Source organism: Blennius ocellaris (genome assembly GCF_963422515.1).
Source record: "Blennius ocellaris genome assembly, chromosome: 18".
Classification (NCBI taxonomy): domain Eukaryota; kingdom Metazoa; phylum Chordata; class Actinopteri; order Blenniiformes; family Blenniidae; genus Blennius; species Blennius ocellaris.
In genome coordinates, this window is record NC_137667.1 from 8,580,152 (window position 1) to 8,597,311 (window position 17,160).

Here is a 17,160-nt window from a genome sequence, read left to right on the forward strand (position 1 = left end):
GGACTAAAGAACATCAGTGTGAGAAGCCTCGTCCCAGGTTACGTTTAGGGTTTTTTCTCTGACTGAAAATGAGTTTGGCTCTGTGGTCAGAAGGCGGAAAAACAATCCAAGGCTGCATTGTGAAGCAACTTACAGTAATGTGACGAGTGCACAGCTCACTGCAGGCGTTTAGAAACTTGAGACTTGAGAGTATTTAGAGGCGCAGAGGAGGAAAGCTCAAGTTACCAACCAGCCCATGAATGAGGAAAGCAGAGGTGACTCTTCACCTCACAGTATGAATCGCCCTAATGTTTTGGACCAGATTTTTTGTTTTGTTTTGTTTCTGTTGCCCAAAAGGTCTGGTGAGCCCAGGTTAGAGACAGGAGTGTTGCCTGCAATTTCAGATTCACTCCGGTTCGACGAGGGCTGTGGCATCAGTGCGTTCTTTGTTGCAAACTACTAGGCCAAAACACTCCTCTTCCATTTTGGGGGCAGCAGTGGTAAATGTGGGCAGCTGTCCTCAGCCTGGGTGGGGTGCTCCCTCTGCTGTGGCATTCCCCTTCAACTTATATTTCCTACTCAACCAACATGAAAACCATATGGGAAGAATACGTCTTGACTTTTCACTCACCCGGACTCTTATTTATAAGTTATTCACATCCGTGCAGCTTTGTTGGAAACCTCCACGTCTTTCATAGAGCTCTCATGGGGAGGCCTTTGGAAACAGATTAAAAGAAGTGAAAATAACTCCACTTCTTCCTGGAGACTCGGGAGTGTGCAGTACGAAATGCAGAGAGCGGGTTTTCCAGTGGATTACAGACCACAGCAACTTGTCTCCTGTGATAGAGCGTCGCCGTGTTCGGTCCAAACCACACTGCTGGCCTGGAGATGCCGTGAGGAGGGGATTTCTCACCAGCGTGCAGAGGCTGCCTCTGTCATAGGTCCAGTCAGCCACAGGGTCGTTAACTAATGTGTTGGGAAGACATGTTGTTTAAAAAAAAAAAAAAACGGAGAAAGACGAAGTTCTGAGCTTCCTGGTGGGTGTCATGTTGTCTGTGGGAAAGTCCTTGAGTAAGGTGGTTGTATTTGCTTTTAGGTTTATGTCCACACTGTTACAACATCATGGTGTATGTTCTCACCTCACACTTTATTGGCAAACCAACATTAGTACGCGCTGACTGTGGGTGAAGGCTCGTTACACCCTGGACAGGTCACACAGTCGCATTCAAACCTCGGAGCAGCATCGACGCACCTATTAACCTCAAACACACCAAGGAGGAATCAAGAGTACTCAGAGGAAACCGATGCAACTCAGTCTTCTCAATATTGGTAATATCCCTTAATTTCTGCAAGTGTTGCCTGGAAAGTTCACAACGTCACATGTCAGTGCTTAACACAGTTTCACAATGAGGGTGTAACTGGTTTGATCCTGGGTTTGCATGTTTTGCCTGTGTATGCATGGGTTTCCTCCAAAGAGGTGTGTGTTGGTGACTTTATGATTCTGCATGTAGGTGTGAATCTGACTGTTTGACTGTGACTTTGTCTTTGCCATGGATGGATGGATGGATGGGTTTAAAGTACCATCAACAACTTTACTACTGTAGATATTTTAATTTATATTTCACAGCCACTGTTAGTACATACGTATGAGGAAGTGGTTCAAACACAAAAATGTCCTCTCATCACCTGAATTTACTTACTTGTGGTTTTCTCCTTCTTACTTCCTGCTTCTTTACTTCTTCAAGAACAATATCCAGATGGTTTTCATTATATTTGGCTCCTCAATATACTGTCCAGAACAAAATCTGCCATAAAAATGTGATGATCAGACATTTTTTTCTCGGTTCATGAGGTCTGTTCTATTTGTGGCTATTTTGGAAGAGTTGTGCTGTTTTCTTGTTCCAGAAACACAGTGGAAAGACTCCACTGGTTACCAGAGAGCGGAAACCTCTTAGTTACTCATTGTTTGTGCTTACATCACAAATGTGGACAACAAAGCAGATTTAATGTCTGTTTGAGCACTTTCACATCCTGTTTTATGGCAGAGACGATTCACAAATCCCATTTGATCATGTTCTTTCTAAATTTGTTGTCAATAGTGAATTTTGCTGACCAAAGGAATGAAGATGGCAATTAATCTGGCATTTTTACATTTCTATCCATGGTGTATTTATTTGAATTTAAAAATCTAGTGAAATTTCTTTCTTCTTTCTGATTCTAGAAATTTGGGATTTTGTACTGTGCATGATAACTCAAGTTACCATGATGGCATTTGTTTGTGAAACATATAGGGTCCGATTTGCTCTAGGTAAAAGGAGGGTAAAAGAAGAGATTCAGAAAAAGTTGCAAAACCTGAGAAGTAGTGCAACACAGAAAGTTTCTTATAATAAAGTCTGCAAATCACTGATGTGCTGATTATGTCTGTACACTTAACTAAGGTCGAGCCCTAGGGTCGTCGCTTGGCCATAAAGACAGTGACAAGTGGCAGGACAGTGGCATCGTGACATGAATAGAATTCCCCTGGAAGATTTACAACCAAACCCAGAAAAAAAAGATTATTCAAACTGCGAAGGAGAAGAAACAATCTCATGTAAGTGAATGGAGAATAAGTTACAGCCTGAAGGGAATTAAGGCGAAAAGTCAACCAGCAGGACGACCAACAGTTCGGGAGTTATAGTCTGAGTCTGCATGGAGCAGAGACACATCAGTAGAGAGAATAGAGAACAGCTTGTTGTATCTACAGATCAGTTCCCTGTTCAGTCCGCCGCTACATCACAGATTTACTTCCATCATAAATATACATGAGGAAAGTTTGGAAATGTCATGTCAAATCTTAATGATTTACAACAAAGAACGAGCAGTCATGAAGTCTTAGGCTTATTTATGTATTGATATATTTTTGGCTGAATAAGATTGTTTGAAACCTCCTTCAGTTATGGAACAAAATATATTGTTAGGATATTCTATCATACCTTTGACGAGTATTACTTTATCGGATTTATTGTACTTAAAATGGCAAATGTTTATATATATATATGTATATATATATATGTATATATATATATGTGTATATATATATATATGTATTACAATGATGACCTTTCTTGTGTCCTGCAGAAGGAGAACTGTGGCTCCATGTTGCATCTGAAGAAGTTCAGCAGCCCCGGTGTCCATCAGGGTAATAAAATACTCTTTCTTTTCTTTTTTTTTCTACCGCTGCTATGGAAAATAATGACTCCCATCTCAGCTGACTTAGGGTTCAGCATATTTGGGTGCTGAGAAAGAAACTATTCAATGGCTTCGCCCACAGTTTTCATGAGTTGAAACTATTGTTCTCTAAAGTAGTCGCAGAACTGGAGCTGTAACTTCAAATAAAACTATCCAGTCACTCTGTAGCCAAGTTATTTGTCGTTCACTTTTTGTATTTTTAGTTGACTCTTTTTTTCCAATGGTGTCACTTTATTGGGGAAATAAACAGTTGCTAGGGAAACTGGGCGAATGACTGTGAGTAATCAGGCATGTATTAGTGTGGTGTGTGTGTGTGTGTGTGTGTGTGTGTGTGTGTGTGTGTGTGTGTGTGTGTGTGTGTGTGTGTGTGTGTGTGTGTGTGTGTGTGTGTGTGTGTGTGTGTGTGTGTGTGTGTGTGTGTGTGTGTGTGTGTGTGATTCATATATGTGGTTCTGTCTCCACTGTTCTTAAAAATGCTAATAACAAGCATTTCTTTAGGATGACATTGTGAGTTTTTAGATGCAAATGTTTCAATGAACGAGCCATGATTACAGTGTTCAATGCTACACTATTGACCTCTTTGGGAATCGGTATTATATGTCCTCTCGTCTCACTAAAGCACAGCAATGCAATTTCTAATAAACAAACTAGCACATGTAGGTATTTCTATTCAATATTTCCAGTAAGTTTGTAAGTTTTAGTCCTCTTACATGCCGAATCAGAGCCTCTGACAGGCAATGTATTTGACAACCCTGCACTAATCCATGTTCATAAGATATATTTCATCATATATAATGAAGATACATAATAAAGGGGTTATAGACTTGTAACACTTCACAAGATGAACAGCTACACAGATTTGTGTCATTTTAAGGAACAAAAATCCACTAAGATTCCTTCTCTTAGCTTTTGTCACACTTCTCCTCTCTGTGGCTGTGACTTGACGTTGTTTCTCCTCCCAGTGACTCACTCAGGGAGCCGCTTTGTCCTCGCAAGCGACTGTACAACATGACCTCTTCACCGCTGGTGCCAAAGATATCCATGTCTGCCGATAAAGAATTCACATTCATATATTTTCCTGCCCAGCTTTTCCAGGCCTCCTCTCCTCCTGCTCTCCTTGGACGGTTTCCGGGCAAGTTATTTAAAAGATCACATCGCGCACATACCCGTCATCAACAAGTTACGTAAGTTGCCGCCACCGTTGCCCCCACCCCCCCACTTCATGCTTTACTTGGCATCCTGGTGTCCTGTGACTGAGTGTCACTTTGTTACAGGAAACACCGGAACAACAACGCCATACATCAGACCTGTTTATCCCACAAAGACCTTCCCCAACCACTACAGCATCGTGACTGTAAGTCCAATTCATCTCACATGATTTCAGTAGCTCTATTTGATAACTGTAATCAGTAAGTAATGGCACTGTGGAGGCAGGCTAACATCTGGGAGACTTGGGTAATTGTAACTGCGTTCATTTCGTAATAGTATTCAGTTACTTTTGGTGCAAACAGCTGTGGGAGTAGGATTGAGACATAATAGCCTTTTAGCAGTTTTCATGGATACGTCAGTTATTGTAAGTGCATTACTATTTTCATAAGAATGATCAGATTTGCACTCCTCCTTGTTACGCCCAACAATGCTTCCAGTTTAAATGACATACTGTTGTATGTGATTAAAGTCTCTCCTTAAAGTAACAAGGTAAATCTGAAAAAGTCTTGCGCAGAGGTGAAAAACAGAAAAGCCAAACCTTTGTGAAACAAAAACATGCGTAAACTGTTGTAACTCAGTGATTATTTCCTGTAATTGGTTTATGTTCTTGAACCCAAATACTCATTTAAATTTAAAACATCCGCACAGAATTGTAAAGGGAGTGTGTCTTTTGTGGGTCTCCAGGAAAACAGAACTTTTTGTGAGGGAGTTTCCAGGGTGAAGTATTTCTTTCAATCTACACACTGAATAAGATATGTGTGTCAATGTTTTAACCTGAACAGTTACTCGAAGTTCTGTGTTTCGTTCTGACGTGTAGATAAGTAGGTATAACTAGCTCTCAATGTAAAGCATGTTGTTTACTGCATGTTAGCACCATGCTGCTACTGCCCCAGTGTAACAGTGAGCGATGGGGCTTTTCCCAGCAATTACTCACTTTTTCTACTTAGCCTCTCTTTGTGATAGAAAAAAAGGTCCTGCACTGTTGAGTCTTAATGGTTTACATGTGCTTGGCAACGAACCACAGCAGAATTTAGGCTCTACCAAGTGGAATCCACCTCTGTGTAGTTGGAAACAGACCCTATAATTAAACTAAACTGCTGCGGTTAAAGTAACACTTAGATTTGAAAGATTAGAGAGAGAGAGAGGAGGAGATCGCTTATTTGATCAAAGTTCCTCACTGTGACTGTGTGTTGGTTTCGCCTCTGATATCTGCAGGGTCTTTATCCCGAGTCCCATGGGATCGTGGACAACAAGATGTACGATGTGACCCGAAACACTTTATTCACTTTGAAAAGTGATGAGAAGTTCAACCCAAACTGGTACCAAGGAGAGCCAGTAAGTCAGTGTCTGATCACCATATGACATTCAGAAGAAAATAACAATTGTTCAGTCACTATTAGTACACTCGACACCAAAAGTCAGGCGTTAAAATGGGGTAGATCACACTGCATTTTATTAGAAACAAGACTTGTCTAAAGAGTAACTTTCTATGTCTATTTCCCTCTGTAAGTTTCTACCGCGATTTATACTGTTACTTTCTATTGCTATCTTTTTCAGCATCTCTATGTTCTATCTATCACTTTCACAGTCTTTGGTCACCAGATGTTGGGGTTTGGTGTGTCACGTGTTTAACATGGTGGATTCCTGTTTTCAGTCCTGTCGCGTCCATGAGCTGGATTTTCTTTTACATTGTGTGGGACAGGATGAGTCCATGTTGATTTGGGGATGCAGTGGCCCATGTAACTGCATGAGTGTGCAGTGGGAAAGTGAACCAAACTGAGTGAAGACATGAATGTTTTCAGTGTTTCCTGAGCCCGTGGATTCTTTGTTTATATTACCATTTTTTTCAAGGTTAGGTTACACAAGGTTAGGTTACACACTCACACATCTATGGTGAAGGCATGCAGTCATTCATTGGGAGCCATTTGGGGTTCAGTGTCTTGCTCAAGAAGGGGAGACGGGGATCGAGCCTGTAGCGCTCTACCGCCAGAGCTATCGCTGCCCTTGATCCTGCTGTAACTTTGCCTAAAGACACTAAGAGAGTTTTATCTGTCTCTGCATACTGAGCTTTCATGATAGAGCTCTGGATTGTAATGTAAAGGGGTTGCTCTTGTGTTTAATGCAATGTGGTTTTCATTTAAATGTGGGGCCCCTTAAATCACATTCCTCAACCATGTGACAAGCTGCTCCTCTTCAAAATACACCACACTGCGGCCTTATGACGCTTCAGGAGGAAGGGGGAGATGGATGACTCCCGTCCAGCCATGTTTTTCTGCTGGAATGGATCTTCTCTTAATGACCTTCAATCCAATACGACTAAGTGCATATCTGCCAAAATGTGTTTACCAGCCAGCTGCATAAATAAGACAGTAGTCTAAATGCAGATTGGTCAAATAGATATCGATTTGGATTAAGAATGTGCTGTTAGATTTGACAGGGCTGTGAGAGATTACACTTTCATCCTAATGGATGAAACACGGGCTGTGATGCACTGTGAAGGAGGAGTTTGCTCCTCAACTACAACTCACTGGATCCGAGTTAATCATGAACCCAGATGACACCCCGTTCTCCTCTCAGTATTCTTTTTTTTCTTCTTTTCTGTCCCCTCACCTCTTTTCCTCCATCTCTTTCCATCTCATCATCTCTCATTACTTCACATTCCTGCACCACCCATTTTCTCATAACATTTATGTACATTTTTGATGATTTTTCAGGGTTTTATCTCTCTTTTCATCCTTATGATACTTTTTTACTTTTTCTACTCCTGTCCAATTCAGTGCATTGGATTCTTTTTTAACCTTTTTTCCCTTCAATTATTATTTTTGTTGGGTTTTTTTTTCTCTTTCCGCTCATCAAGGTGTGGGTCACCGCTTCACGTCAAAAGCTGAAAACGGCGACTTTCTTCTGGCCAGGCTCTGACGTTGCCATCAATGGCACCTTTCCAACTTTCTACAAACTCTACGATAAGTAAGATCATCATGATTTTCAATCCCAACTTTCACTTTGAACACTGGCTGGAACTTTCTTCTTTCTGATTCTGGATATTTTGTTACCTCGCTGCTGTGATGAGGCCTGATATGATGTGTTATTTAAGAAACAAATATTCCAGAACAATTTATAGAACTTGAGAAGTGGGTTTTGTGAATTTTTGTTTCAAAGAATTATACATTGCTATATGAATGAATTCACAAATCACAAGTCTTTTCCTCCGACAGGACCATTTCATTTGAAAACAGAGTGTCAACGGTGTTTGACTGGCTCAGTTTACCTGAAGAACAAAGGTACAGCTCTCCTCATTGTCTGTTTCAGAGGTCGGCTTGTCAGCAAGCAGAATGCTGTGCTTTACAATTGTCTTTTTCCTCCTGTCAGACCTGACTTCTACACTTTGTACTTGGAGCAACCTGACTCGTCAGGACATCGTTACGGGCCAGCAAGTAAAGAGGTGAGTTATTCACTGAGGTTGCAATATTAGGTTACTTGTTCATTCAAAGAACAAGTGATTTAGTGGAGAAATGAAGAACCTAACTCGTAAGTTTCCCTGAAACTGCAGTACAGAGCGTGTGTCACTGTCACAGACGCAGTTCAGTTTTGATGTTGTAACAACAGACTGTGGCACTTGTGTAACGTATGACTCGGGCTTTACCAGCAACTTTACAGATATTTTTGGATGTTTCCTGGTCACATATATACACTTACAGTAAACAGTCGTTGTCTCCAGGATCTGTCACGGTCTGGCAACTCTTGCTCCTCCCATAGTGTGTCATTCTCGCCATTCAAAGCATTGGAGATGTTTAATTTTAATATCTCTGAATGGCTTCCTGTAATGTGTGTTTGTGAACCACATATTAATGCTGTTGATGTTTGTACTGCATGTTGTGCCTTCAGGTAATTGAGGCCTTGGAAAATGTGGACAAGATTGTGGGTCTGCTGATGGACGGCCTGATGATGAGAGACCTCCACCACTGTGTCAACATCATGGTTGTTTCTGATCACGGTAAGATTGTCACCCATGTCCTCATGGCTTTAAAACACTTTACAGGTGATGAAAATGTTTACTTTGGATTGGGTAAGTGGCTGCATTTGGCCTAATTCTTTGAATCGACTGATGTCACATCAATGACAATCATTAAAAAAAACATGATTAGGTGCATTAATCATTAAGTGATCATTAAAAATCATTAATGCATTAAATGCTTGCAACCATTAACATAATAAGCCGTATTGGACTGGTAAATACTTGATGACATTCTAATAGTTTGACAGAATCTCCCTTCTTCACCTTTGACCTAAAGATGTAAACGTTTTGCTTCATGTTGTAATTTTTAAAATTCCATTACCAAACCTGAATAAATAAAGAGAGTGTAATGCGAAATACCCTATTTCAAAAGGAAGGATGAAAGAGAATATTTAAAATTAAAAGTCAATCCTTTTATTTTATTTGTATTTTAAAATTATGATTTTTAACAAGGACATGTAAAGTAGAAAACAGGTGAATCGTGAAAAGAATCCTGAAAATAAAACATCAAGGTAACCAGTAATTAATGTGCTCATACAAACACAGAAATGTATACATCTTGAAAGATGTATGGAATTTAACTTGTAGTCAAAATTTCCTATCTTAAGATTTATTTTTACACATAAAGTAAATTATAAAAAGTTGTATTGTTGATATGTTCACCATATAAATACTGTGTTATAAAATATCTGAAAATGCCACACGATTAAATGTTTTTCTTTTCAATGGCTATTGATATCTTGACACATTTTAATTTATATGTTATGACTCTCAAAATAACTGACAAAACTATTGACTTTCCAAAGATATTCCCATTTTTTAAAAACTTTACATTGCATCTATGTGAAATCTGAGTGTGCATTTTAGGCATGTACTTTAGATAAATCATATTTAGGGTACCATTATTTCACAGAAATCCTGGCAGATTTTTATCCAACTTAAAGATTAAGATAGAAAATAAGAGTAAATGTGTGATTTTGATTAATATAATGCTTTTAAAGATAATTGGCCATGGGTAAGTGGCACACAACTGTGTTTTAAAAGAAATGCAAGTTTTAAAAAGTTCTTGAACAGCTCACTGAGGTCTAGTAGGGGTTGTTTTGTATATGAATTGTCCCATTACAGACTATTTTCTTACTAATACAGACTTGGTGCAGCAGTCACAAGTATCTGTGGTTTCACAATAGTGAGGTGCAGCATCATTTTCGAGCGCGAGTGCCAGTGAGGAGAGGCTTTTGTGGCTTGATGGCTGCTCCAAATGTTTGCCTTGGTGAGTCACTGCACCTGCTGTGGAGGAAGCTGCAGGACGGAATCAGACAGGAAGTCCGTGAAAAATGAGCTGAACTGAGACACAGTGCAGAGGACACACCGAAGTTACTTGGCAGGCACGAGTTTCTCCGCATATCTAGAGACCATATGTTCAGCCTTGTAATTACGTGCGATAAAGACGAATGCACTGGAGCGAAAGCGGGCGATTTCCCACATATTCGCGAGAAAGACATTACGACCAAAGCAGGGTATAAATCTAATGGGCAGGAGTAGTGATTAGTGGGAAACTGGTTATGAAAGTTTGAAAATAAAATAGAATCCTATCATACTGTTAATTTAAGTCTAGAAATCCTATCTACAGGATTTCAATTTGAAAAAGACTGCAAATATCTTCACAAATGAGTCTGACAAAAGTCTTAGAAGTCATCAGGAGGGCGTCTTCACTGGAAAACAGCTCTTGAACTTATAGAAGTTTGAACAGCACAGAAACTGCAGGAATCAAAGTGTATTAAGTGTATTTCTACATAGAAGATGTTCCCGTTAGAGAGGATTTAGGCAGATACTTTTGGCCTGCAACTTTATGGAAAAAAAAAGAAAAATCAGGTAACTATAATTCATTTTGTTTAATATCTTATCCATTACTATGCTCTCACCAGGCATGGAGGAGGCTTCCTGCGAAAAGGCCTCATTCGTGGCAGATTACCTGGATGATGTGTCCAACTTCACCGTGATCCAAGGCCCAGCAGCTCGCATCCGACCGAACCTCCTCCCAGACGATTTCTTCTCCTGTGAGTTCCTGCTGTTGGACCAGCCCACCACGTCTCTCTGTCACACTGTTAGGAACGAGAATCACTGAGCCTCTGCTGACTTTCTTTCCCTAGTCGACTACGAGGGTCTGGTGAAGCACCTGTCGGTATGCCAAATATTCCCAATGTGTCTTTTGTATTTAGAAGAAGAATGAAGAATTATCTGCTTGCTTGATTTCAGGTCAAACAATTCCATTCTCCCTCTTGCTGCGTTTATCCTCCTTGCCTTTGTCTGTTCTGAAGTGCAGGACCACTGACCAGCCAATGAGGCCGTACCTCAAAGAAAACCTCCCCAAAAGGTTGCACTTTGCCAACAACAAGCGCATCGAACGGGGTCACCTCTACATGAAGTCGGGCTGGCAGGCAGCGCTGTGAGTCAGCCATTAATCTACATCTGAAAACGTTGCATTGATCTGGTTTTATTGTGTTTTAAAATGTTGTCAAATCCACTCAACCTTCAGCAGAGACACTGCAGTGAGTGTAATGAGAGGCATTTCCTCAGCTGGCACATCACAAACTTTATTTGTCATTTTTAGGATATTTTCTGTGTCATGGGTCTTCTTATTCTGATTCTTCTCTGTTGTTTTCTGACAACAACATTTACATAAGCAAGCTTCCGATTTATTATTTTCTAATGTTCTCCACTAACATGTCCGTAATACCACAGGGTTGGATTCCTTCCAATCCACTCCATGGACAACGCATGTAATCGAACACAGGCACTATTGTTTCCAACAGATCATTCTCCAATAAACAAGTCTTGATACACACAAACCATCATTTGAATACAGTTAAATTTGATATGACAGTACAATACTTCCGAAAGGAGCTTAACTAAAAAAATGGATCGAATAACCTAAGCCAATTCAAAGCTTTACCAAGTAAGGAAGTTCATGATCTTAAAGGTAGAGATTGTGTGAGCCTCTCTAACTTGAACCTCCACATGAGTGGAGTCTGATGGCTGAACCCTCTGATTGTTATTCTACTTAAACTTCAGGAGCCTTCAATGAGCAGCAGTCTATGAACAAAGTATTGTGCTGGGATCAGATAGTACTCTATAGACCCGGTCGGTTCTACATGTTTTGAGAAGATTTGTAGGTCTATTCAAGATTTTACAGAAGGTAAGCAAGAAACCAATATGGGAGAAAATGTAAATAAGACTTTTACAAGTACAGTTAAAATAACATGGATTGAAATCTGATTTCTAATTCTCATTTACATTTTTGAAATACATTTTTAATTTAAGTTTTTAGGAACATTGTCAGTTATACAATATTATTTTTACAAGTCGCACTTTTTGACTGAGTGAAGGCAAAGTTCAATCTGGACCGGTCACCAGTTCGTCACAGAGTTTAGACAGTCACATACACACACATGTTTTGGGACTGTGGAAGAAGAACATGCAAACTCCAAACTGGAAGGAATAAAAAAAAGCTGGGGAGTTCTACGTAACACGAATGAGTCCGAATATGTAGAGCGGTGGTACGACGGGAAAAGCAAACAGACTGAAGTTTCACTCAGACAAGAAACTGTTACTTTCACACAAATGTATTTCAGTGACCTCTCCTCCATTAACTCAGAGTTCAAAGTACGAATTGCATCTCCTCCAAACATCTCTGTTAATGTTCACCTGCTCATGGCCTCAGTTTCAAGTCAGTGTCACAGAGAGTGGCCTAAGGTTTGTCACATGATCTTTGATTTCATCGCACAGTCGGTTTACTCTCTGAAAAGGCTCTATGATGAATTTCATCGTGTTTTTTCTGGTGATTGTTATTCAAACGGTCATTCTTGAATGCACTGATCTGTTATCTTTGACTTCAGCATCTCGCATCATAACAATAATAATAATATTACAAAAACGTAAAAACTTTATACACAGCAAAGCTGTAATATTGCATGCATCATGCATACTGACCTTTATTTCATTCACTATTTCTCATGGACCAATCAGGGGCCACCATACGTTAAGATCTGCTTTAGAAGTTTCTCACAATGTTGCATAAAAACAACAAGATCATGTCAAATATGAGATAGATTCAATGATGCACAAGACGTTTACATCCAAAACAAATTGCATCATCTGTTCCATTTTTGTTGGTTTGTTAAAATTATTTCAAGAAAGAGAAGAGAAGATGTTTATCTGGGATAATAGAAACCTTTTGCAGATTGTTGTCGGTCCCATACTGAAGTGAGAATTACACATGAGTCATTGTATCTATGTTTGGCCACCCAGAAGTTGAAGTATTTGTAATTTATAATAACAATCATGAGGGATGCATAAAAACTCTGCATATGAAAGAATCCTTTCATGAATAGCGACTGTGTAATCACAGAAAATTGCTTCAGGCTGCAGAAATAAATCAATGGCAAACAAAGTCGTCACAGAAGCACAATCCACTGGTTATTAGGTTATCTCTAAACAACATTAAAATGGTCTTTAGTGTTCACAAAAATGTCTTTCTGTGTGTCTGAGCAGGAGCAGGAAGGAGATCAAGTACTGCAGCGGAGGTTTCCACGGCTCGGATAACGTCTTCCCCAACATGCAGGTCAGAGGAAGGAAGGACTTTAATCTCCATGTTCTGTTTACATTTTCCATCTGCACACGTGTCTCTTTAAAGGAGCAGGACAATTGTTGTCTGCATCATTGTTGACATTAACAAGTACCCTTTTGTTTTTAGCTCATAAAACAACACAGTGAATAAAGTGGGCATGTTAAAATACTAATATTATTGAATAAATTCAGGTCCTGAGAATTTTTATTATGATTTAATCTGCTATGAAATTGAGCATTTTTATTACTTTTATTGGGTAATTTTCACATTTACACACTAAGAAAAGGCCCAGCTTAAACCATACGTACCCCTCCAGATAGTCCATGTATACTGGATTATATTATGACTCTTCATACTTTCTCATTATACTTTCCTTTGCATATTATGTTAGTCTGCCAAATTTGATCAAAATCTGTCTCCACTTTTTTCTAGTTATCCTGTAAACAAACAAGAAAACCCAGATATATATCACATCATTCCTCCTGTTGGAGGTACATGAGTCAATATACAAGCTTGAAAAGAAGTGTGACACCAATCTGAGTAGTCTATGTATGTTCTGCATGAGCAGCGCAAACTTCCATGTTACCCAACGCACTGGATCATTTTTCAAGTTTTCGTTATCGTCGACAAAAACTAAAAAGTGCCGATCTTCTACAGATCACATAGTCGCAATCTAAAGGCCTAAAACATACGATACTCAAAATACAAACTGATGAAACTGTTCTTTTAGCTCAACTAGAGTAAAGAATCAAACAGCAGATTTACAAGATGTTGAACGTAATTTCTACAATTTATCTTGTGTTAATGCTTTTTATATATATATATATATATATATATATATATATATATATATATATATATATATATATAATGAAAAACTAACAGCTTCTATGTGACCAAACAGATGATACTTTCTGTTTCTGTTCTCCATTTCACAGCTTCTCACATTTATTCTCGCAGTTTTTGACACCCATGTGTGAACCAGTGATGCGAAACACTCATTGTGACAGCAAATGCTGCAAAAGCTGTATTAGCTAGTGACGGTTTGTTCAGGATTATAGCAAAGGCTTACATGTACACTTGGGAATGCTTCAGAATTAGTTTCAGAATAGTTTAAATGGTGTTTCTTGCTTATTTGATTTGGATATTATGACTCAAAAGAGCCTCGTCTGCAGAAATAAAATGGCAAATTCAAATCAGGAAATACTAAAATACTGTCAAAGCTTCCTGAGGTGCTGCAATTACTCCTGTTGAGACATTTTCTTTCCACTCACACTGATGTTTCCGTACGTGATGTAACTGGAAATATGCCTGGTAAAATTAGCTCAGAATGCTGTTGACTTGTCTAAAATAAATGGTTGAAATAGATGGTTTGCTCATCTACAAATATCCGAATCATCGTTCCTACGACTGACAGCTGCTTTTAGGCCACATGAGGTCTTTTTACCACTACAGTTATTTTAAAATGAATACACAATGGTTAACTGAGTGTTTGACGTTTTGTTGACGGGTAAATGTTTAATTTGAGGTTTCAGGTGTTTGTTGTCCTGTAACTCCATCTCCGAGTTAATAAGAAGTAATAATAGTTCTTTGTCTGTGTTTCAGGCTATCTTCATTGGCTACGGACCAGCATTTAAAGTCAACACAGTTGTTCCTCCTTTTGAAAACATTGAACTGTATAACCTGATGTGTGGTAAGAAATGTCACTGTTCTGGAAATGCACTTGTCAGGCCGGGTGTCGAACTGTTGTGTAATTTTCAGCTGATTTATTATGTTTTCTTACGTAAAGTAGATCAACCTGGACTTGTTATTTCAAATGTTTACGTCCTCTTCTTACGCCAGATGTTCTGGGCGTCCGTCCCGCTCCGAACAACGGGAGCCACGGCAGTCTGAACCACCTGCTGAAGAATCCCGTCCACCTGCCCGTCCACCCGGCGCAGCTCTCCCACGACACGCCCTGCGAGACCACCGACCCCGTCTCCTCCAACAGACTGCAGTGTAGCTGCCTCTCGCAGACCCCAGATATGGTCAGTCAGTGTCTGATTGGGAAAGATTTCAATCAATTCTGTGCTGGGGTTTTTTGGTTTTTTTAAATATTTGACTCAAATGTAACGTAAAAAAGTGATACAGCAAACTTTGAAATACTTTTTCTGTCCGTTATCTCAAGATAAGATAAATAATTATTGATCCCACAAATCTGTCAGTGGTAATATATTGGCCAGTTTAGTGACGTTAAGTGGTTACGTTAACGTTTATATGTGTGACTTCCCTTTCAGGAGACGAGGATGAACATAAATCTCTTGTCACCCGATTCAAGTGAGTATGTCTTCATTTGTGCGTGTGACGTTTTTCCCAGGAGATATTTCTGTGTGAGGATCATGATTTCCTCTCTTCAGGTTTCAAAGCCAACTTACGTCGCCTCCACCAGCCTTTCGGCACTCCCCGCGTCGTCCAGCCAGACGCCTCCTTCTGCCTGCTGCACCACTCGGACTACCTCAGCGGCTACAGTAGAGACCGCCTCATGCCCCTCTGGGTGTCGTACACCCTCCAGCCTCTGGTGAGCGCCTCCGCTTTATTCTCTAAACCTCTTTTTTTGGAAAGCTGTGTTTCGATCCGTCCACCGAGCAGCTGTAACTCATCTTTCCTGCTCACGGTGGACACTTCTCTTCTCTCTCGCCGTGCGGTTAAGCTGCAGTGTAAATCATGACCTCAGTGAAGAGTTTACACTGTCGTACAGTCCAGTCTAAATCATTCCAAACGTCTCCCTGCTTCGTCTAATGATCATGTCCTCAGCGAGGTTTAGGATTTGTTTCCCTTCCAGTGTCATCTCGATACTATACAAGCAAAATATAGCGTGTGTGTGTTTGTGTGTGTGTGTATCCTGTATGCTCTGCTTTAATTATGGTTGGAAACTAGCCTCTCACCAAAGTGTTTGTGACTGTGCCATGGCATTACATTCAGACCATTCCAAATCAATTTCACTCCAACACCAACATCTCCATATAAAGTCAGCCTCAAGCTCATTTTCCAACTTGTCCGTTATGCCCCTGGTCTAGGACTGGGAAGGAAATAGATGGAGGGAGAATCTGTGCCAGAGAGAGAGGCAATTTATTATAATTGTTTCTATGGACAACCAAAAAAAGCGAGAAAAAAAGTTATTCTGTATGCAAAAACAAAATCAATCAACAATACATTCCACTGACTCCCAATAAAACTCACTATCCCTGAGAAGGAAATACAAATGAACAAAGAACAGGGAAACAACACAGAAGAAAACCACCTTGAATAAAACAAGTTGACTGAACTCAAGTTAAACTGAAAAAGATAAATCCTACTGCTCTTGGATCTCATTTTGGACGCCAGACAGTGTTGGACGCCTCTGATGTGTTTAAATGGCCCAATCAGTGATCCTCTGCTGTTCAGGCTGCAGCCAATGAACATCCATGTGACCTGCTGACACACTCAGAGATGTTAGACGCATAACACACTGACACAAGAAACGATTAGACATCATCATAAAACTGTCTTAAAGATGGATTTGTCCTGAAAATAGCTCTGTAAATATGGGGCTGCTTTACATTTACATCTAACATTCATCCTGAGCCTGAGAAATAAGACGACCGCGCTGCAGTGATGTGACATTGAACAGTGAAACCTGAAGGGATGAGGAGCAGCGTTTAAGTGCTGTGAGGCTTTTGTTAATATTCTGTCTGTTATACATATATATATATAAAATGAGTTTCCACTACAAATTAATGTTGTCATTATTATGAAAAAAGTCATAAATGTATAAAATTATGCAGAAAAAATGCAAAACCTTGACATTTTTGGTTGCAGAGACTCGCTATTAGAGTTGCAAAATGTAATGCAAACATACGAATTGAGACGTCGCATTACGTTACATTACGTTCATCAGGTTTAAAATAACCCTTCCCTTAGTGTTTAACCGTTAAAAACAGAAACAAAACTGCCATCTTTCCTTTGTGTGCCAGAAAGACGTGAGGAGATTATTGTTTTTAGAGAGCCCTGCAATCACTGACGTGCGATCCCCTCAGTGACCCACATACACAGGCGAAGTGAAACCAAAGCCAAATGATGTTGC

The 17,160-nt window shown here is 39.7% G+C and overlaps 1 protein-coding gene across 1 annotated transcript in view; it reads left to right on the forward strand.

The window, feature by feature from the left end:
- enpp1 (ectonucleotide pyrophosphatase/phosphodiesterase 1) overlaps positions 1 to 17,160 on the forward strand; it is a 29,683-nt gene that overhangs the window by 7,779 nt on the left and 4,744 nt on the right. Inside the window, exons 3-18 of the mRNA XM_080514373.1 lie at positions 3,097 to 3,157; positions 4,294 to 4,391; positions 4,482 to 4,561; positions 5,632 to 5,751; positions 7,274 to 7,383; positions 7,632 to 7,697; positions 7,786 to 7,858; positions 8,302 to 8,410; positions 10,357 to 10,488; positions 10,582 to 10,613; positions 10,750 to 10,877; positions 12,983 to 13,052; positions 14,664 to 14,751; positions 14,901 to 15,085; positions 15,335 to 15,374; positions 15,455 to 15,615. Coding sequence (XP_080370499.1) covers positions 3,097 to 3,157; positions 4,294 to 4,391; positions 4,482 to 4,561; positions 5,632 to 5,751; positions 7,274 to 7,383; positions 7,632 to 7,697; positions 7,786 to 7,858; positions 8,302 to 8,410; positions 10,357 to 10,488; positions 10,582 to 10,613; positions 10,750 to 10,877; positions 12,983 to 13,052; positions 14,664 to 14,751; positions 14,901 to 15,085; positions 15,335 to 15,374; positions 15,455 to 15,615 — 1,553 coding nt within the window. The remainder of the gene's footprint in view (positions 1 to 3,096; positions 3,158 to 4,293; positions 4,392 to 4,481; positions 4,562 to 5,631; positions 5,752 to 7,273; positions 7,384 to 7,631; positions 7,698 to 7,785; positions 7,859 to 8,301; positions 8,411 to 10,356; positions 10,489 to 10,581; positions 10,614 to 10,749; positions 10,878 to 12,982; positions 13,053 to 14,663; positions 14,752 to 14,900; positions 15,086 to 15,334; positions 15,375 to 15,454; positions 15,616 to 17,160) is intronic.